Source organism: Solanum stenotomum, chromosome 1 (genome assembly GCF_019186545.1).
Source record: "Solanum stenotomum isolate F172 chromosome 1, ASM1918654v1, whole genome shotgun sequence".
NCBI classification, from domain to species: Eukaryota; Viridiplantae; Streptophyta; class Magnoliopsida; order Solanales; family Solanaceae; genus Solanum; species Solanum stenotomum.
The window spans coordinates 19,799,253-19,821,743 of record NC_064282.1 but is presented as its reverse complement, the minus strand read 5'-3'; the positions used below and the strand labels follow the sequence as shown (position 1 = coordinate 19,821,743).

The 22,491-nt window shown below is 34.2% G+C and overlaps 2 protein-coding genes across 3 annotated transcripts; one reads left to right on the top strand and one right to left on the bottom strand.

Annotated features, from left to right (window-relative positions):
- Positions 1-1,427: 1,427 nt before the first annotated feature.
- Positions 1,428-5,175, bottom strand: LOC125847733 (uric acid degradation bifunctional protein TTL). Of its 2 annotated transcripts, none has more exons than XM_049527415.1 (6): positions 4,894-5,175; positions 4,701-4,792; positions 3,796-3,853; positions 3,519-3,620; positions 2,268-2,427; positions 1,428-1,975 (listed from the first exon to the last, which is right to left on the bottom strand). In XM_049527415.1, exons 1-6 carry the CDS (start codon positions 5,029-5,031, stop codon positions 1,518-1,520), a joined length of 1,008 nt encoding a protein of 335 aa, XP_049383372.1. In that variant the 5' UTR covers positions 5,032-5,175; the 3' UTR covers positions 1,428-1,517. The 2 variants fall into 2 exon arrangements, with proteins under 2 accessions (XP_049383372.1, XP_049383379.1); XM_049527422.1 differs by having other exon boundaries at positions 1,428-1,972.
- A 3,614-nt stretch (positions 5,176-8,789) lies between these two features.
- Positions 8,790-19,025, top strand: LOC125841572 (3-hydroxyisobutyryl-CoA hydrolase 1-like). The gene is made up of 14 exons (XM_049520728.1): positions 8,790-8,906; positions 9,097-9,177; positions 11,241-11,309; positions 12,582-12,645; positions 13,841-13,920; positions 14,005-14,088; positions 14,461-14,545; positions 15,367-15,452; positions 16,424-16,545; positions 16,840-16,900; positions 17,020-17,118; positions 18,280-18,381; positions 18,454-18,495; positions 18,587-19,025. The coding sequence occupies exons 1-14, from the start codon at positions 8,868-8,870 to the stop codon at positions 18,722-18,724; spliced, it is 1,152 nt and encodes a 383-aa protein (XP_049376685.1). The 5' UTR covers positions 8,790-8,867; the 3' UTR covers positions 18,725-19,025.
- Positions 19,026-22,491: the final 3,466 nt, after the last annotated feature.

Genomic DNA, 22,491 nt, shown 5'->3' with positions numbered 1-22,491 from the left:
TATTATTATTTGCTTCAGAATTTTTCTTTTTGCGGTCCTCGTGGATCCAAGTAACAATAAGAAAACCCACTAAAAATATGACAAAAGCAATAGTAATCCCTTTAAGGTATGGAATTAAGGGGCCAAGCCAATTATTAGCACCCGAAGCTTGATGATTTTCACCTTCGTAAGTAATATTAGTAATATTATTTCCAGGATTCGACATATCAAATTTGTACTAAGAAGAGAAAATATATGTTGTGTAAATGGTGCAATGGAAGGGTCGAAGGTACGTATACCTTTATTTATAGGTGTTATGTATCTCTTATTCTTGGAAAGAATGTTGGGAAAAAAAAGGTAGGGGGAAGTAGGGAGGATTTATTTACTAAATTTACTTATTAATGAAACATTCTCCTTTTTTGGGTTCTGAAAGAAAAAAATGTAATTTTCCTTATTTTTCATATGTTTGCCCTAAAATTTATTGAAAATGACTTCAGAGAGCAAAACGAAACGAGGGGAAGGATAAAAAGAAAAAGGAACCATATATGAAGTAGAAAAAAATACATGTTAATGTTACGTATTCATATGGTTGCCTCTAGGTTTATGGAAATTAGGCGCAAGGAGTTTTAAAATTGGAAAAGAAGAAGAAAAGAACCATAAATAGAGTGGAAAAGAAGAACAATATTATAATTTCTTTCGGCAAACTTTACTTTATGTTTTTACTAGAGAAGTATTGAAAACACCTCTAAATTTGGTGTAAATTATTAATTTCATTCGCAAACTATTGACAGCCTTAAAAACACTATTTACTTGAATAGCTTAACTTAAATACACCCTTGATTTGGCAACATGAGTCAAATACACCCCTAAATTCTTGCCAAGTTTAGGAGTGTTTACGAAACTTCTCTCAAAATTTTATTTAGAGTCTCATGCTGCTACAAGAGTTTGAGACCACTTGCTATGTCATATGGCAGATGAGGGTATATCTACGTTTAATAAGTCAAGTAGAGGAGTGTTTTTAAGATTATCAATAGTTCAAAAACTAACAATTTGCGCCAAGTTCAAGATTTTCAATACTTGTTTCTATTTTTATTGGAGTAACAACAAATTATGTAAACCTGGCTTAAAGAGTTTAAAATCAGGAAACAAGCCCACAGAAGCAGCTCAAGTATACAATGCATTTATAACTTGTTATCTTGTGTTGAATTTCTAGGAACCAAGAACAATGACATGGTGGATTCTACATGTCTAAATATTTCTAGTAAAGGTCCAAATATACTCTTGTACCTTTGACTACATGTTAAAATTACCCACTGTTATACTTTGGTTAAATTTTGTTTGTTAGCTTTAAAGCCTTTTGGAAGATTTGAAATCTTAGTATTTGCAAGTGACTATGTCAAGCTTACTCTTGAAATACAAACTGATGGAAGAAATAGAATTTCAAGACAAAGCAAAAGGGTAAGTGATTCATTCCACCAAATATAGTACAGTATTATTCCTTGTGAAAATATTCAACTCTCACCAGCCACTTGACCAATCTAGCTACCTCGATAGGTCGAGAGTGAGAATGGTGAAAGCAGCAGAGGAACATGAAAATGATCCCATTTCTGGGATTCTTTGATCTCAAACACAATAGAGACATAGGGGAAAAATCCATCGGGATTATACTTACCGGTGTTGAAACTTATCCGGTATATACCTGGGACCAAAGCTTCAACCATATTCATCAACTGACCACTTCGGCCATCTTTGTCCGTTGCTGAAGACCCTAGTAAAATCCAGCCATTAATATAAGTTTCGCCAAATTGTGGTCTTGCTTGGTTGTCTTTCCACATCTCCAGTCGTACTTCAATGGCATTCACTGGACATCCACGGCTAGTGTCCAGAACATGGGTTGTGATGGGCGGGCGAGTTCTAATTGGAATATGAGCTGGTTTTGCCCCAGCAGCTCCAGTAGCAGCAGTCAAATGTGCTCCAATAATGTTCACACGATCTTCTACAATTTAAGGTTCAATGGAAAATATAAGATATGGTACTGAACTGCAGATAGAGCTTATAATTTCAGATGTATCAAATATTTGTTGAGTTTTAGAAATAGTTAGGATCACCGTATACTTCATTTAGAAAACCTTGAAAGGATTTTTACACAACTACTGTAAAGCAAAATCAGTATAGTGGAGAATGAGGAGCAACTTTTCAAATTTTGAGATTAAAACAATGAATTACATAAATACAGAAAAGCAACCAAAGCTAATAAATGTTCAAGATAAATAAAAAGATGGAATCACCTTCTGCTTTTGTTGCAGTATTAGTTGTAGACAAGGGTTTAACTGCCGGAGCAGTATCTGCTTTGTCTGAGAAGAGCTTGGAAAGGCGTAATTCAGTTATTTTCATTTGCTCCTGGGCTCCAATCTCAAACTCAATTATTGGTCTGTTCTGGTATCGTATCTACAAGAGGTAAAGTTGAAACGGCATGCGGGTCAATCTTTAAGTGACAAAACAGAAAAGAAGTTTATTTCATCACTGTCCCAGTAGATAAAGTAAATACAAATAGTCTGTTGTTTGGAAAGCAGGCTATGTGAGCTACTTCCTGATCTATAAAAATGTGAAGAACAGTGATTGATGGCCATCAGAGGATGTAGCTCTTACCCGGTTAGGTAGAGCGAGGGGCAAAAGATGTCCTCATGGAAAAATAACATTCATTCATTGGGGGTAATGGACAATGTAGTAGCTTCTTCCAATGAATACAAATCCGACAATGAAATTCAGGAAATGGTTGGACTATAGTTATTATTTGTTCACGCATATTATCAAAAAGATCACGAATGGACCCATAGTCTGCTCAAAAACTGAAGAGTCATAAGATTCCTGTCAGAGTATCCTAACAAACAGAGATATGAGGAGCAATTCCCATTTCAATGGACAGGCTAGGTGGAGCTTCACACGAGACACGTTTATCACATGGTAAAAGTTTATGCAGCCAAGAGAGCAGCAGAAAAGGGGTTTTTAAGTTAATGCTAAAAGTGTCGGTGCACATTCACACGCATAACCTTTATAAGTTCAGCCTACTAGAATAAGATGCAGAAATTTATCCAGATTTGCTACTATCTTTTCCTACAGCTCACAACTGACTTCCAAAGATCACCCCTTTATAACAGATTTGGCATTCTCACATTAATTGTAGTCTTTTTCTATATCTCAATGCACTGTGAGCCAACACGGGATCAGACTTTGGTGGTTTCTAAAAATTGTTGAAAGGATGCAAGATATCAGACTTAAGAGAGAAGGTTCACAAGATACAGTTCAAAATTAAAGACTGTCTTGACTCTGGACATCAGGGGGACTGGAACAGAAATTCCACCTCTTTAACGGTGAAGGAATCCTCTACATACTCCAACGGAATTTTCGGAACTCAAATGATACGTTCCCTAAAGCTAAAAGCATGTGCTTTCGAAATATAAGATTATAACATGTCCAATTATAACTGAGGTTACTAAAAAAATAATCGATCGTTCTACGTTCAAACAGAAAGACTTTACCTTCAACTCTGCAAGTATCTCAGGGGTACTTCTCCCTGAAGCACATATCAAGAAGACAAATCCAAACTTCTCCCTGTAGCGAGCATTCCACTCAAGCAGTTCCTGCAAGATCCATTATCAAGCAAACTCTCAACGTTGAATGCACAAAGTAAAAAGTCGGCCTAGTTGTACAAACAATTTAATCTATTGGCCCAATCAACAAACAAAAAGGGCCAAAATACTGTTTTGCATTTGATTCATAGATTTCTGAAATGCATATATCTTTAGGTCAAAATACCTGTAACGTCAACTCAGTAGCAGTGGACAGAGCTGTTGACTGCTCTCCCTTGCTCCACCTGCGAGAGGAGACATTAAAGTTTACCTTCCGGTCTGACAAAGCATTAGCATATAACTAAGAGAAGATACGTAAACATAGTAGGTCTGAGGGCGAGAGGGCGAGAGGGTGGAGATGGGGAAGCCACATAATAGAACAACAGCACAAAAAAGTTCTCTCAAAGCTCATAAATCTACCAATCTTTCTGGTTGTGAACGTTGGGCCTCTAATGCAAACATACAGCACAGAGTCGCAGAGATACAAATCTTAAAATGGATATGCGGCTATACAAGAATAGACAAGATAAAAAAAACTATCACATCTAACAAAAAATTCAAATAGCACATATATAAGAGAACTTGAAGATTGCCAAAAAGAAGCCACACTTAACATTATTTATTCAATTTTCTTGTGATAATCCATGCAACACCATGTAATTTTAAGATTTTAAATTCTAGGTGTACCTAGCACAACTTTAAAAATACTGAAGTCCGTATTCAGAATTCTTGAATTTCTTACCTATATCTTAGATACTTTGAATGTCTCTATACTACAATGGTATGCATTAACAACTATGAGATTTGTCTTTTCATACCTAACACCAACAAGCCAACATTTGAACTTTAAAAACCAAAATAAAAAAACACCAACTTTAGCAAAGATCATGACCACAATTTACCTTCTTGCCTAGCAAGTAGCAAATTTAATCAAACTGTTAAAAGAAAAAACTTAAAAATAAATACTGGGCATAAGCAATTCATTGTCCAAAATCAACTAGCAGAAGAAGAAAAACATAAAACTTCCACACAATATTCAGGAACATCAACAAAAAAGGTTAAAAAAACTTATAGGCAGAGAGAGAATTGTACTGGGCAAAAGTAGGGCTTTTGTGATCCCGAGAAGGGGCTTGACCAATCTGTGGATGAGCAGCAAAAGCTTCAAGCCATCCATTTACATCAACCTGACAAGGATCAATTAATTAACATCTGTAAAATTGAAGGGTAAAAACAAAGAAACGAAATTTGGGCACTGGTGAAATTGGTATATATATATATATATAACCTTGTTGAACCAGATATTTCTGGCAGCATGGATGGCATCTTGGTGAGTAGAAAAGGGGCCAGCTGCTACCATCTCCTTCGCGAATTTGGTGCTCCCACAGCATGCCAAGAAATCTTTTTCATCAAACACTGATCCCATTTTCTGCAATTTTTCAGATCACTTACCAGCAGACTAACACTTTTTGTTGGGCGTTGAGTTTTGAGAAGAAACTGCCACCTAAACTAGTGAAGTTTGAGCTGCTGATGATAAAATGGAATCTCTGATTTCATTTGCCCCTTTGTTTAAAGATTTTTTTTTTTTAATTCAATTGGTAAAATAGTTATAAAATGATATAGAGCCATTTAAGACTTTCAATTAGGCATGTTTATCTATCATTTGATTATGAGAGATTTGGGGTCGTTTGATAGAGTGTATTAACAAAAATAATGTTTGCATTAGTTTTGTGTATTAGTTTTTTTTTTTTTTTTTTTTTTTTTTAAGAAAGTCCGCTAGGCAAGGTGTGCCTAGGGCTAGTTTTATTAATAAAATGAAAAGAAATCTCAAAGAGAAGAGTACAAGCAAGGGGGGCTAGACCTTAACAAACCTCTCCTAATTAACAAGCATGAAGAAAATAAGAGTTAGAGAAAACTAGATATTTTATGATCATCATAGAGTTTATAATACACTCTGTGATGATACTACAAATAAGGATGCTTAAATAATGCAAAAATATAAAATCTAAGAATAAAGCTAGGTTATCAACCTCAAACTTTATTTTATGTGTAAGAATTAAAAGAGATGGATTGCCCGTGTAAAGTAACCTGAAGTATTTCCCTATTGTCTTCTTCATCAAATATGTCTAACAAAACTTGATAGTTCATCACTTCTTTTTGGATCGTGTTGTTGTTGAAATTGTCATATGATTTTGCTTTGCTAGTCGCATTGGTAGGTGCCTTGGAATAAATTCCTCAGTCACCTTACCATCCCAACTATGTTGCCTTTCATAATGTCTTCTTTTTGTTTTTGTTGCTTCCACTTCTTTGTTGCCTAGGCGAGAGATCTCTATCCTTGGCTACCTTATCAAATAATATGTCTAACATATCATCTTCATCATCTTCGTCAAACATTTCACTGCTCAAGTCACTATCATAAGTTGTAGTTGGACTACATCTTGAAACTTCAGCTTCTGGCTTATGACTTATTTCCAATACCTTGGTGTTAATGGTCAAGATCTTTTTGGAGTTATCAATTGTCACTGCCATAGATGGATTTGCCTTACTTGAAGGCACAAATATGGGTGCTTAAGGACTTAACTTACTCCTAGTAGGTGCATGCTCCTCTTCCTCAACTAAAACTGCCCATCTAGAATCACTCGTTTCCTTCACCAAACTCTTATCATTCCTTTTGGAATGTGGTATGATCATTGGATTTTCTTTATTCAAAGTAATTTCTGGATTAGAAACTTGAAGAATTGGACTGGACAAAGCATGGAGCTCTTGATCAGAATTGGTCATTAGGGCATCAAAGGTGTTAGAGCACACAATCTTCCTTGACACTTTATTTTCACAATTAATCGTTTGCTCCTTGCGTGGTGGGTTAGTGCAATCTAGTTGTTGTAGTTTGGCTGGAGAAAATGTTTTTCTTGGTACTTCAATCCAGCCTTTCTTATCATTGTCCTTCAAAGTGAAGTCATGATCGTATGTACCACCAGATTCAAAAATTTAATCCAAATTCTCTTCACATTGTTGCACCTTATTAGCCTGGCAAGAATCTTGAATCGTAGTCAAACTAGGATTTTCCCTAGATAAAACACCAGCAGTAGGTAGTTTAGGATTCGAAGCTATATCAGACTCCAAATTAATCACGGGAACCATCGAATCACTAGTAACATCATCCTTTGCACTCAAAACCAAAGTATCATCTTGAACACAAGTATCAACTACTCGATCTCCATTATTTTTAATGGCTTTCACAATTGCTATTTTATTATTATTTGCATCTGCAACTCGAGTATAATCATCAATCCTTTGATCTATGTTTGCTAGTCCCCTCTTCTCATTTAAAATTAGTCTGAAATCACCTTGAAATTTTTCACCATTGAATTGTTCATCTCCAACCATTCCATTATCTTTGTGATTTTTATCTTGATTCTTTTTTAAAATCAATCGACAATCGACAATATAAAGGTAAATTATCATAAACAAACTCCTGAAAAGCCTCTTGAATTTTACCGGTTTGCTCGTCCAAATACTGGAGATGCATCATCTTAAGCAGCTTGTCCATAAGATCGAGTATCACTTTCACCTTAGCAGTGCTAAGGCCTTGTCTTGTCTTGTGTTGCCTTGTCAATAACTATTGGCTTTCTAACTGCTGATGCCATTGACAATAAGGATCTCTTGGCAAATAAATCTGGTGATAATCGAGGCAACGAAATCCACACCGCAGCTGAAGTTTCTTCTCTAGAATTGAAATCTATTGTCCAAGGAAATACCCTATAAAGATATTGCTCTCCACGGAAAGGTAAAAATATTACCGATTTTGATAGAGCAACCACAAAAATCTTCATCATGGTCTATCCTTAGCAGAATATGTCTACGAGCAAGTAAACCAACTAAACAGTTTCCTTTGATGCCCAAGTGTTTAGGTAAAACTGTTCGCAAATCCTTCACTTCTAGTGTATCGGATGAGAACTTAATAATTACAGCTTGATGTAATCCTTCTTCCTGTGCGAAAACCTGTCGTTCTCCCTTTGTGAATTGAATCGTAGGCTCTCCATGTACATATTGAATCTGTTTCAACTGGTTTTTTGTCAAATTTTTGACATCTTGATTTGTGGTTAATCGAGTAGCAAAGGATGTTTGTTGATTAGGATTAGGGTTTGTCTCTCCCACAACCAAAGGCCGGGGAGAGATGTGCGTAGACATGGCTGCTACTAAGTCTCCATCGCAATTGTTCAAGGTTTAGGTCGTCCACAGATTTGTGTATTAGTAATACCTTGTTTGGTACATTTTTTTATGTCATGTATTGTGTATTGAGGAGTGTATTACTAATACCATGAATTTCTAGGTATTAGTAATGCAAAGGATTTAATACATGCATTAGCATGATTAAAGACTCAATTACCCCTCAAAACCACGTTTACATATTTTCCACCATAATTGTGGAGGATGCTTTTGTAAATAAACATTTTTATACAGTACTTACTTTTTTTAATACACCAAACCAAACAACGCATAAAAAATATTCTATGTATAACTAATGCAAGCATAACTAATACAAGTATTACTAATGTAAGTATTACTAATATACTCTACCAAATGACTTATTGTATTAATTATCGATTTTTTTTTAAAGAATAGAAATGTCAAGATATTGATGAATTAGTTATAAATTATTAATCATTACTAAATTAATATTGTTTTTCTGTAAAACTTTTCCTTTGTTAAAAATTACATAAAAGAGATAAAACATGATCATATAAAAATAAATAATTAGAATAATAGCTCAAATGAACCATGAGCAGGAGCTTCGTTAATCAGACTTCTATATGTAAAATGTATTTAAAATGCTGTAAATATTAAAAGAGAAAAATTCTAAAGAATGCAATAAAAAGTTTAATTTAGGAAAAAAAATAAAAAGATAGATCCTAGGGAAAAATAAAGTAGGAAGAGATTTTATATACATATATATTTATGAATAAAATAATATATTTCTAAGATTATTGAATTATAAAAATCTTTAGCATTATGAATAAGATAATATATTTTTAAGATTATTGATTTATAAATTATGATTAGTGATTTACTTTGTCAATTAAATCTTTGTCATTAATCAAAACAATAATTTGGAGAAAATGAAAAGAAGGAGCTGGATCCGAGTCAATCCAAACGGGCTCATATATATTACTACCATAATAGAAGGACGAAATTAGCCCCGTTGCCGCAGCAATAAATTTGCTAGTCAGTGTTCAAATTCCCAAAAAGCTGAAAACCACCATGGCTCAAAGCTCTTCTAACAATGGCGGAACCGATCAGGTACACTCCTATTCTTCTCTCATCACTCAACTTATACTCTTCCACTTGTTATACTAATCAATTTATTTGATGATTTTCATTTTGCCAAATCTATTCTTTCCTTTTCCCTCTCCAAATTGCAACCTGTTCGCAGGAACTAAGTTATTTTAGTGTGCTCGCTGTTTCTTCATGAGTATTTTTTGTTTTTCAGGTTTTGGTGGAGGAGAGAGCTAGTGTTAGAACAATCATATTAAATAGGCCTAAGCAGTTGAATGCACTTTCTTTTCCAATGGTATGACAACTTATCATATTACTAATATATTTTTTCATTTTTCTTCTTGTCCTAATAAAGCCCAAATTTTGGATGACTTTCATTATTTTCTTCCTTTGCATATTGTTATCTACTTGAATTTTGTAATGTAACTATCCATAGTAGATTAAGGGAAGGATTCCTGTAATAAGTGTTATATATTGTATGGACTCGTTTATAGAGACGCATAACATGTATCACTGTTCTCAAATATCTTATTGTCTATTGTTTGTGTTTCTTTTCAAAAATTATTTGGAGTTGTTGATTATTGTTTATCTACTTTTAATGATTGTCTTTTCATTAAATCCAATCCGAACTAATTTGTGGTTGAGCGTAATGCTATTGTAGTTATTGTTGTCTTAGTTTTTTAATAAAGTGTGATTTGCACCGAGTTTCTTTGTTAATATGTTACTTTCCTGACATAGTTTCTGGATGACTATTATGGAACTCAAGTAAGTAGTTTTAAGTGATTCCCACAAGTCATTATAAGTTCACTAGTAGAATGAACATCAGTTTACTTGGAATAGTCGAGGTGTGTGCAATCTGGTCCAAACACTCCATCATAGAAAATTTTAGAAAAGAACATCAATTTACTTGTGTGAACTCTTTGTTATATTTCATTTTGTATGTCACTGTACCGTATATGTATATGATAATGCTCTACTCAGAATGTCCTTACTCTTTTTGTTAACCGGAGATATATTCCAACTATGTGTTCATCTTTATGTATATTCTGGTTTCCTCCCCTTCCTTTAAGTCATTTTTAAAGCTCCATGTGGGTCCGTGAAATTCATAACTCGTTTTTGACGTTGTCTATGTTGAACTGGAAATTCCTTTGCAAAACTGATTTTTAATTGATCATGCATGAGTAGTTCTAATCCTATGCTTATGCTTTGGAGTATATAGAGTACTAGCTACTGTTGACGTTGATGAGGCTTGTTGGGTGCACTTTAAGCTAAGAGGAATGGTGAATTCCCTTGGTGCTTCCAAGGAAAGCTCAAATTTTTGGCTTCAGCTTGGACATCCCATTAACATTAGATAGGAGTTAGGCATCCATGGTGCCTTTTGCACCTTAATTAATGGTGTAAGGAAAACAAAATCAAGATTTGAGTTGGTTTCTTTTCATGATCACTTTTCCAGTTTATCAAAGTAGAGATGTAAAAAAAATTGACTATAACAAATTTTATTATTAGATACTACATGTTTTGTGAAAATATACTACTATCTCCTGATTGTAACTGATCAAATAAATCATCTATTCTAGAAAGTGGATACTTGTTCTTTATCGTGACTTTGTTCAACTGCCTGAATCTGTGCACATGCATAATGAGCCATCTTTGTTGGCGGAGTCGTTCCTGCGGTCTGGAGTCGCTTTTTGGTGGAGTCTGAGGAAGCTGGAGGAGTTCGCTTCTGCAAGGACTTCTCCGCAGCCTCTACCTCTCATAAAAAAAAGGATCAGGAAAAAAAGGTCAAATTCTTTAGATACAGAATTGATTGTTGCTATTTTTGATCTTCCTCAAGACAGAGAATAAATTTGTTCCCTACTTTTATTTTTTTTAATGTGTACTTACTTCTTATTGTTGTTAATTTCACCGCTTCTGCGATCTAAAAATAGCATTTAGTTACGGAAAATGTATGTAAATACAAAGGTTCAAGGACTTGTGCTTTATGTCTTACAACTTGCACCTCGCCTTTATGATAGTAAAAGGCATAGCTTTGCACCTTTTCCTTGGAATTATTGGATATCAAGTACTGTCATGACTATGTTAAATACTGGAGAATGTGAACTTTTTGGTGGCCTAGCTTCGCACCTTTATGTTGGTAGCTAAAAAGACTTAATTTGATATGGATTTGTGTTATTTTATCTTCTCATGCAATCATCCAGAAGAGGTTGATTATATTAACTTGGTGAGCATTTAGTCTTCTAAATAATGCAGCATTCGTGTTATATTGATGTAAATTGCTGATCACCTGATGAAATAGATTGAAGTGTGAAGACGTGTTATAAGTGATAAGTGTCCTCTTAAACTTATTTATCTGTACAGATATCTCGGCTGTTGGAACTTTTCCATGCCAGTGAAGGAGATTCAAATGTGAAGATGATAATATTGAAGGTATGCTCGCTAGTGGAGGATCTTCTGTGATATTGAACTTGCCTTGATAGCTTAACAGTGGTTATCTTGTATTTTTCATATAATTTTTTTTTACAAACAACTGATACCTGCTGGCAGGCAGTTTGCATTGATTTTTGAGTTGCGCTGTTCAAATTGTGAACTCTCATATTTTGTTTCTTCATTGAATTTTGTAATGCATCAATCTGCGGTTGTGTTTCTCTTAGTTCTGGGTCATTGTAACTTGTGCTGGAAGATTCATATAGTCGGGAGTTAATGGAAATAAAAATATCATATTTGTCAGAGGAGGTTGGGTTGGGGGAAGGAGGATAATGGTATATAAAAGAACAAGGTAATTTTCTGGTTAACCTTATTAAAGAAAATGGTATTCAAGCACTTTTTAAAAAAAAGAGTGATATTCTGGCTACACCCAATCAAAAGCTATAAAGCCTCCTAGAGGGCACTAATAAGACTTGAGGGCTAGCCAAAGAGTGATGTATGCTGTTTTATATTTGGTATCAATGGGACCCGCTCCGTGTAAGTGTCTAACTTAGCAGGTTTCAATGAACTTCAGCCTGTTCCCTGACTCATCTTTCGACACAGTAAAGAAAGCTCATCCTCATGGCTCAGGTTATTTTGCCCCTCTGAGAATAAAGCTGACAAAGTGCCTCTCTGTATATCTCACAGTTTCCATGTCTGACCAACCTAGTATGCAAAGCTACCTACCTTCTCTTCACCATATGCTAGGATTATTTTACTTGGTAGTAATAATCCAGATTGCTGAAAGTTGGTCACATGGATGTTTTTGTTTGAAAAAGGATCTTGAGAAATACCTCACAACATATTTCTTAGTGCTGGAAATCTATAGTGTTACCCTTTACTGATCCCCAAAGAAAAAGTCTAGAGAGAAGGGAGACTTTTAACCTCCAATTAGCCCTTAATTTTCACTTGACACACATGCTTAAACCACTGATTGACATCAGAGAGTCAAGAGAGAGAATTAAGTAGTTAGTTTTGCCTGTAAATATTTGGAGCTTGAGCAAAATAAGATCTAAAATCAGCTTAAGAAGCTTATTGGATACCTTTAATTAAATTAGTAGAACAGCTGAAAGGAAAAGTATTGGTTTCGCTTTTTGTATTGAGTTTATGTTTTAGTTCTCTTTCACAAGTTTTGGTGGTAGGTTGCACAGTTCTACAAGTGACCTTGTACCAGTATAAAATATCTTAACATCAGTCATGGGAATGTTACTCCTTTTCTTGTTTCAATATTTCCAGGGAAATGGAAGAGCTTTCTGTGCTGGTGGTGACGTTACAGCTGTTGTTCATAATGTTCGCCAAGGTGGGTAGTCTGCTTAATTTGTCATAGCTTGGTAAAGACAATCTTCAGTATCTATAGATGATATTTTTAACAGGATCCATGAAGTTAAAAATTTTCTTCCGTAATATGTTAAGATTTTTTGTACTGGCTCTTCAATCAAGGATTGAGGGTGTAAAAACAAAGAGTGAGTAAGACAAGTAATAGTTGTTGGAATGTGCAACAGAGATAATAGCAAATACTTGGCCACCTTGAATTTAGGAATGTGTCATATACAACTCTAGAAACCACAACTGAAAGATATGGACATGTGCAGTGACGTTGCATGTTAATACTGCTGATTGAACTTATGAGATAGCCGTGACTAAATTATTAGCATAGCAATTGACTAGATCTGTCTTGGCAGATAACATGGTGTTGACATGAAACAGACTGGATAAAGTCTGATGTGTGGGCTGCCACACTAGTGAGTAGTTGTTTGCAGTGGCGCTCAACGTGTGTCTGACATAGGTTCTGATTTTCGTGTTGACTTGTGTGTTTGTCTCGTGGATATGGAGCTACTTGTGAATCAGTTGACTAATTTGATGACGTAATCAACACATCTATTGAGGCACCAAGTGAACATTTCACTAACTTTGATGGAAAAAGACTTTTCTGATACCAAGATGATCTAGACTTCTATATTTTTTCTCCTTGGCTCTGATTCTGGCACCCTATGAACAAGAAGGAATTTCTTCTGTACTGATGCTCAACAATGTACCAAAGTGGCTCCTTATATAGAAGCCTGAAGCTATGTAGGATACAATAACTAATAATTCTTAACACCTAACGGAGTAAATAATTGTCCTCCAGTTAAATGCGGAACACTCTTAACACCTAACAGAGTAAATAATTGTCCTCCAGTTAAATGCCGAACACTCAACAGTATTTATGAGATATGATGGATTATTCTCCGAGATGGTACGACAAGTCTTGTCATATTGTAGTATATACTGACAGTTTCCCCCCTTCTTTCTTGAATTGACTATCTTTTGATAGCTTAGTCTTACACTGCTAATTTGTAGAAGTAACAGAACAGACAGAGAAAGAAGTGCACCTGGATGTATAGCCGTTACGGAATGTTCTTAAACGCATCTAGGATATGCGTGTCGAATGGTGACACACTGAAAAAGTTTGCACATATTCAATCTGTTTTATTTCTTGTTATTTATGCTTTCAGGTAACTGGAAACTGGGTGCTGATTATTTCCGTGAAGAATTCACCCTTAACTATTTGATGGCAACATATAGTAAACCCCAGGTTATCTTAGGTTATGTGTAATTTTAGTTTTGTGATACAATTCTCTGAGGAATTCATTAATCTTATTTGGAATACCCCTTGAAGGTTTCTATCCTTAATGGAATTGTCATGGGAGGTGGACTTGGTGCTTCTGTACATGGGAGATTTCGAGTTGCAACCGAGAAGTCGGTATTGCATCTTCTTGAGTGATAGATTCAGTTCTTCAATCTTGCTATCTTGCTTTCCTTTTTGTATTTGACCTTTACCACATTAATTGTCAGTTGCTTGAAATGTGTCTCTTTATATTATTTTGTGGGGCTTTCTTGTGGAATGAAACAATACCTGACATTCATGTGGAATAGTTTCAGAAAAATTAGAGGAAAACCTTACAGACTCTAATTCTTCATGAGTTTTAATTGGTAAATATGGAATTGGATTCAGAGTTTATTTTTATCTTTGCAGTAATGCTTACACTCTTTCAAACCTGGTTGGTGTTTTCTAGGTATAAACTGGTATCAGAAACTTCATGTCCGCATATTCTCATGTTCATATTTCCTGTAGGTTTGTGCTATGCCTGAAACAGCTTTGGGACTCTTTCCTGATGTAGGTGCCTCTTACTTCTATTCGAGGCTTCCAGGATTCTTTGGTAAATCCACTTGTAACAATGTTCAGATTAATAAAAGAAATACTGCTAGATAAAGCTTATTCAAGTTTCAGCATGGCGTTATTACTTGTTGTCAGTCTTTGAATTTATGTCACTACCTGGTTGCTCAAGCTTGGCTAGTTTGAGTCTATCTTGAGAACTATAATCACCCCCAGCTACTTTGCTTTTAATGCTGCTTCTTTCCAATACCTTTAAAACCAAAAGTGTAAAGAGTCGACAAAGGAAGATTGGTTCCTCCTCCTTCAGAAGGTGGACAAAAGCTTGGTATACATGCCCCTGTGACAAAGCAGCAGCCATTGTGTCCCTTTGATGCATCTTCTCTTTAAGTTTCTGAGATTTTTCTACATTTTATATTTAATTTCCACTGTTTGCATTCTTGATCTTGAGTTTTTCTCATTTCAAAAAATATCTCACACTCGTAATATGATTACATCTAGGTCAAAGCTTTTTAAGATATCTCTAATAATTTTTCCCTACAACTTTTGTGGGCTATTTGCTTGATGTTGGCCTTGGTTTTCACAGTGATTACTGAATTTTGTTTAGGCCATCAGTATTAGGCCTTAGTTTTCATGGTCATTACTGAATTCTTTGTCATTAGAAATGTAAAATAGCCTTTGAATACATGCAAGGCATCTTCTTCTATAAGGATATTTGAAGAATGTGATTTAATTTTTATTGCCGTTGTCTTTAGTTGGGGAAGACTAATTCCTGTGTTGTTATGATGCATCGAGAAATTTCCAGGTACAAATAGTTAAATAACTAGGTCTTTTTTCCCTCAACTACTTTCTTGTAATCTTTGGCAGGAGAATATGCTGGTCTTACTGGTGCTAGATTGGATGGTGCTGAAATGCTTGCTTGTGGTCTAGCAACTCATTTTGTACCCTCGGAGGTATCCAGCACTTTCTAGCCATTTTGAATTGCTTCTATAACAAATGCAGAAGGACTTTTGTTACTAAAATGTCCAAACTGAATGGTCAATAAAATAGCAAAATTGATATTGGCAGAGATGTAATAACTGAATTGCCAGTTCACTGACTGCGGAAGATATTAGGCATATGGTGTGACGATAATCTTATCTGGCATTTGTTAGATAGGTCTCAATTCTCTTTGTCTTTTCATTTGTTCTCTTAGGAATTTTAATTTCCGCCACCTATCCAAAAAAGGAAGTCTATTTTCTGCCAATTTTGATCATGTTTCTCAAATTTGGACGTCCACTTTGGTCCAAATATAGTCTGGATATAAAAGGTTTTTGAAGGACTGTGGTCAATGTTAGACCTCCAGTGGACCAGGATGTAAACTACAAATTGTTCTACTTAGTTTGTGTGTGGCATCAGCAGGTTCAATAACTTGGTGCCTGTAGATTAGTCTCTCATTGTTTCTTTTCTCAACTAATAAGTATTAGAGCTTCACAAATGTATCATGCAGAGTACAGTATGTAAATTGAAATTCCTTTAGTGGGATTGGTTACCAAAAAATATGTATTCAAAATATTTGGAGAAAAATTATTTGGGTCTTCTAAATTACCTTGCCAAACAGTGTCCAAGCTAATCAGATGTGTTCCGAATCTGGATTTGTCAACCCTGTGTGCAATGGCTCTTAGATGAATTTGTGGGATCTTCCTTTAGCCACTGGTCGCCTTATATGCTAGATTGTGGATTTCTGGGTGGTAGACAACCTTTCCTGATGTTCTTTTTGTGCTGAAGTTTGTATTTATTTGACATGAATATTGGCATCACGGATAATCGGTTTGGACATCTTGATATACATCTCCAGTCAGGTGGCGTAACACTTATCCAATTGTTTATTTCCTCCTGTCTCTTATCTAACTTGAATGCTTTCGGATCTTCTTTGTGTTCACAGAGGTTGCCATTTTTAGAACAAGCACTAGCTAAAGTCAATACGAGTGATCCAGATGTCATTTCTACCATCATTAGTCGCTTCTCTAACATACCAAAGTTGAAAGCAGAAAGTCCTTATCACAAGTGAGTTCATTTAATATCCCTGCTATGGTGTTTGTTTTCGTGCTTATTTGTTGGAAGCTTACCTTCTAAACAGAGTTCCAGGTCCTATAAGAGGATTTTTTTTTTAACTTATTAAAGAGCATAGTATTGATGGTACATAACAGAAATCATTTGTGCTCTTTCTTATTAGTTATTTTGCTTTTGTGTTACTTTTCTTCCTGTTGTTGCAAGACTATGTTCACTCTACTTTTATATGGCCATTCGAAGTTTAAGACTATGTGCATCTGTTTCAGTTCTGCAATTTTATGTATGTAGGATGAACATTATTGATCGCTGTTTCTCTCGAAGAACAATAGAAGAAATCATATCTTCTCTAGTAAGTTTAACAGATGGATGGTTATTTGATGCATTCTTTTGTTCTGTAGTGAAATTACTTTGTAAAATGTTGATAAAATAAGTTATCAGAATACTTGATGTGATCATTGCATGAAACAGGAAAATGAGGCTTTGAACAAGAAGGATGACTGGATCTCTTCAACCATCCAATCTCTGAAGAAAGCATCCCCGACGAGTCTTAAAATTTCATTGAGATCAGTAAGTCAAACACTACTTGGTGATACCATTATGTTGTTACCTATACAAATATATAGTTCCTAGGATCAGTGCTGGCAATATGTTTTGGAAGACCCAGTTTTAGAGTCGGGAATTAATTTTGTATCTTATATGTTGGGCAAAACTGGTTAAGAGAACAAATACTCCTCCTTTAACTACAAGTTATGAACTCCACTTCATTTGCCTTGGTACCAAATAATGCTCGTTTTCCTGGAGTCCTTAAAAGTTATGAAGTCTTACAATTTCCTTCGTAAAAGAAAGAAATTGAGTTTTACTTCTTTATTGTTTCTGTTCAACTGAGCACCTCATAGATGTGAAACGTGTTCCTAGCTACATGATCTGGAAAATTTAATTCCAATCTGAAATAAACTCAGCTATTTTTCTACAGAACTTCCTAATATTTATTTGCGTATGATCATTCATACGAAAGACAGGAGCAATCTGTATTTCAAGAACTAAAAGAAATTCAAAATGGAACCATTTAGTTTTTGCCGTGTTTTAATGCAGATACAAATGACCTACTTTAATATTATTTCCTTGAGTACCGGCATGCTTCTTGCTTTGTTAAGTTAAAATACTTTTGAACAGTTAGCAGGTGTCAATTCACGGTATTAAATTTTTGTGATGAAAATGAAATTGAGGAAGAATGAACAATGTGAAAAATTCTTTGTTTTATATTACGCTTCTGGAGAAGTTGGTCGGAACAGTTGTTTGGTTATGATCAGGTCAAGAGCTCCCTCTACTAATAGATTGTTAATGATACCCCTTTTTACCACACACTTCTCCCCAATTGAATTAGAAATTCTTTCTTTTACTACTAGCTAATTTGTACAACTTACTAGAAACCCCTCCTCCCAGCCCTTGTGCCTCAATGTTATTATCTTAACAGCTACCTCGGAAAGATCATTTGGATTTTACAGTTGGGATTAAGATTATTTATTTTTTATTTTGAAATTTTATACTAGATTAGTATTGCTGTGTTGCAAGGTCTTCAAATTAAACACATCATGATCTCTTTCTCCACAACCACATCTTAAATCTCTTTCTACACAGTCCTAACGCCTTGATTTGGCCTATATTTTCATTGGAGAGTTCTTCAGTATCTGCAGATTGTTCATATTAGTATCATTTTTTCTGTTCCAGATAAGAGAAGGGAGGCTGCAAGGTGTTGGTAGTTGCCTTGTTCGAGAGTATAGAATGGTTTGTCATGTGTTGAGGGGAGAATTTAGCAAGGATTTTTTCGAGGTAGAATATGCTATAATCTTTCAGCCACCCATCTTACTGCATTGCAAAACTGATACTCAACTTTTACTGCAGGGATGCAGAGCCTTACTCATCGACAAGGATAAAAATCCTAAGGTGCGTTACATTCATTTGAGCATGAATAATCCTGAACTAAAATATCGAAAGCTTGTTTCATTTTTGTGCTTGTCTTTTCACATGTTTTCAGTGGGAGCCCTCCAGACTGGAACTAATTAGAGATGATGATGTTGACCGTTACTTCTCCAAGATAGATGATGAAGATTGGGAAGACCTAAAGCTGCCTCCAAGATCAAACTTGCCTCCATATGCAATGGCAAAGCTTTAAAATTGACTTCTGAAGATCTTGCAATACTCTACAGCATGTTGCCCTCTTTTCACTAGATCATTATAAAGGGCCAACAATCATTATAACTTACCACATTTATTGGTTAGTGTTGCACCAAATAAATGCACATCACTCTATTTTATGAAATATCAAAATCAAGCCTAAGGAAAGATACATTACTATTACAATACTTGCCAAATAGTTTACACATCATCCCATTGAATTGAGATGTCAAAACGCAAGCACAAAGGCTAGATTGTACAATACTAAATAATACTGTGCCATTTAGTTTCTGTATTCAGAAATAATATATCGGATCTTAACTTGTTGCAATGCCAGAGCTTGTGTGGATTAGTCCTGGTCCTAACTTTCTGATTTACAAGCAAATGTGCATCCTGTCTTGAAACACAAGCAGTATAACTTAATTATGCTCCAACATGTGGGATATTATCCTTGATTTTGATTGATTGCAGTTGAGTATGTTCAAAATGCCAGCTCAAATTCTTTCTTTTTCTCTGGATTTTTTTCCGAACAAGATGTAGTTCATGGAGTGACAGGAAGTTGCAAAATCTGTATTTGTGTTGGATCTTTATTACTATGAAATTCATAAATGAAGTAGTTAATGAGTTTACCACAATCCTTTACGTAAAACTTGTATGTGTTCCTGAGAAAATAAATGTCTGTTTCTCGGGGTCTCAAAGGGGTGTGGAAACATATAAGACTCATGAAGGAGAAGAGATATAATCAAGTTCTTTCGGAATTGATAGTCAATCCAAATTTCTGCCTTTATTAGATTTTGACCATTCCTTTTAGTATTATTTACTAAGTAGTATTATTTATGAGTATGATCAATCATACTTTCATCATTTGTATGTACGTAGCTAGCAAACGCCCTGACGGTGTGTGATCACTAAATGTGAAATTATCCTTCATATGCTATTTTCCCCTTATTTGCAGTTTGGCCTTAAAATTAAGCCTAGTTCTGTTGGTTTATCATGGAGAACATTAATAAGTATTGTTGAACCACCTGGTCCACCCCCCTCCCCCAAGAGAAAACCCTTAGCTTGTTTGGATGGTTGTTACGAACTGTTTTGATTGTTACTTAAATTGTGTTTGTAATTTATCATAAATTCATCAAATGAAAAGTCTCATTTTATGTGTGATCGCATGTTATTTTATTTTTTCTTCTTATTTTGTCTTTGCTTATTATTCAATAATCATATTTTATTCTTTACTCTACCTTTTTCATAATAGCTCTATCGCATACCCTACTTTTCTAATATGATTATCCTTCAAATTGTTGATACATGTGACATTATGTAACAACAAGAGACAATACAATATATTCAAATATTATATTCATCAAAACAGTACAACACAATACAATACATTATGAAACGAGGCATAACGATCATCCAAACAAAGTGTAAACGAGGATCATGAGTGAGGATGGGAAGAAAAGTTATAGCACCTAGCATGTTCTAAAAGACCAACACGGATTTAGACCAACAAAATGGAAATGTGTTTTCTTCAATACTAGTGTGCAATGCCTTGTGGCAGAGGCAATTGTGGTCAGTCATGTGAAAATTTTCTAAAGTATTGTTCTTTTCTGACATAAAAAAAAAAAAGTTGTAATTTCTTGCACCCTTCTTTTTTAACCATAAATGCAGACTACTTAATTTTCCAAAAGTCGGCAAGAGTAGTGCAACTGCAACCTTTTCTTATTTTAAAATTTATGTGTACTACATACATCCTTTGACCAAAGACTCACTCAAAATATTCCTAAAACCAATAAATTCATCTTGTTTTTTTTAAAAAAATGCGCGTGCTATGGTACTCTACTCCTTCTGTTCATTACACGATTTTTTTTAATTTTTACATAATTAAGAATATATTATTTTTTAATTTTTAATTTTATCCTTATTTAAATAAGCATATTAAATGAGTATATACTATTTGATTAAGTGCAATTTAGTAAAAAATTACCTCTTGCTTGGGTGGGATAAGAGATCTTTGTATTTACAAATAAGAGATTGTAATTTTTTCACATAAGAGATCTGAAATTTCTTCTATTCAAGTTGTAAAAAGGGCAAAAAATTTCATTTACTCGAGGGGAGGAGGGAAAAATCGTAAATAATGTGTTTAAGCTAAAAACACTATATAATATATGAAGCTGAGGTGGTAGTTAGCATTAACGGATCGAATCTACATCACGATTGTGTTGGATCCTGTATATGCTATTCTTACAAACTTTTAGAAAATCACTTGTTTAATTTTAGTAACAGTCAATTTTTCATTAATATTTTCAATATAAATATCCTATCAAATTGTTCAGTGGTTGACCTAAGATTCTGTTCCACTTTCTTATTTTTTTTACAAAAAATTTACTCCTATTTTAAAAATGGAAAAAAAAAGTTGGCCGGAAAATTTGGCCGGAATGGTAAAATAACATATTTCATACTATGTTATTTTATCTTTTTGAACCTTTTTATCCTTTTAACTTTAATACCTTTTAATTAAAAAATGGAAAAAAGATCAGTTTATTTTAAAATAAAAAGGATATTATAGACTTTTTAAATTTCTGATCAAATTATAACCAAATTTTCTGGTCATTTAGCATTACTCTTTAGAAATATGTTTATCTGCATAGCTATCAAAATGATGATTTTTTTTTATCGGTATCTGTTACCCACATTAAAATTTGATTATTTTGAATTTGCAAATTCGCGCCATATCAAATCCCAAAATAATTTATATCAAAAAAAAATTCATACTCAGAACTCAAACCCAAGACGTCTTGCTGAGTAGCCCAACAACTGCACTACATGGTATCAAAAATGATGAGCTAGTTGATAGTACTTGTTGGGAATAAAATAGGAAAGATCGTTTTTGTTGTTTTATTTGAAATGTCATTTTCGAAGAGTTTACTTTGCAATTAGTATATAGCATGCTCATGATTAACTACTTCCTTTCTATATATAATATATAGTAAAAATTAAAATATGATGATGTTAATTAAGTTGTTAAACCAATCTATTCACTATTCTCTCTATTCTAAATTTAAAAAATGATATTTTTTCATGTCATTCACAACCCATCAAAACTTAGAATTTTTTTTACTGAAAGTCTTGGTGCAACAATAAGAGCTATTATAATTTGATTTGGAGGTTAATCAGTAAAATTATATATTTGTTAAATTCTATTTTTATATGATCAAACGAGACTTAAGGGAATATTACTTGCCCCTTCGATCTATTTAATACTAATATTCTCTAACAATAATAGAAAGCAACGATAAAGACAGCAACTTCAGTTCTCTCACTTTTTCTTATTAAAAATCATATCATATATTTATATAAAAGAGAACCCTAGTCCGCTTACGTGGTGCCATCAAAAGCTAGAATTTTCTTTTAAATTTATTTATTTTCAAAAATAGTCTTCCCCTTTCATGAAAAGATGTGACTTTTATGAAAAGTTGCGACTTTTATGAAGAGTTACCCAAAAATAGCCATTTCCCTTTTCATGAAAAAATGTGACTTTTATGAAAAGTTGTGACTTTTATGAAGAGTTGCGACTTTTATGACGAGTTACGACTTTTATGAAAAATTGTGACTTTTATGAAAGATTCTGACCTTTCCGAAGAGTTGTAACTTTTCAAAGAGTTGTGACATTTCCGACAAGGCACAATAAGCATTCGTTCACACTATACTTTGTTGTCTATAAATAGAGGGATTTCCCCTCATTTTAAAACAACGAAAATTTTGAAC

Coding starts and splice junctions, on each gene's coding strand:
- LOC125847733 (XM_049527415.1), bottom strand. CDS start 5,031: ATGGGATCAGTGTTTGATGAAAAAGATTTCTTGGCATGCTGTGGGAGC. Junction 3,854..4,700: donor AAAAGCCCTACTTTTGCCCA/GTACAATTCTCT, acceptor CTCCTCTCGCAG/GTGGAGCAAGGGAGAGCAGT. Junction 1,976..2,267: donor TACTGCAACAAAAGCAGAAG/GTGATTCCATCT, acceptor CTTAAATTGTAG/AAGATCGTGTGAACATTATT.
- LOC125841572 (XM_049520728.1), top strand. CDS start 8,868: ATGGCTCAAAGCTCTTCTAACAATGGCGGAACCGATCAG. Junction 13,921..14,004: donor CAACATATAGTAAACCCCAG/GTTATCTTAGGT, acceptor TACCCCTTGAAG/GTTTCTATCCTTAATGGAAT. Junction 16,901..17,019: donor AAGAAATCATATCTTCTCTA/GTAAGTTTAACA, acceptor TGCATGAAACAG/GAAAATGAGGCTTTGAACAA.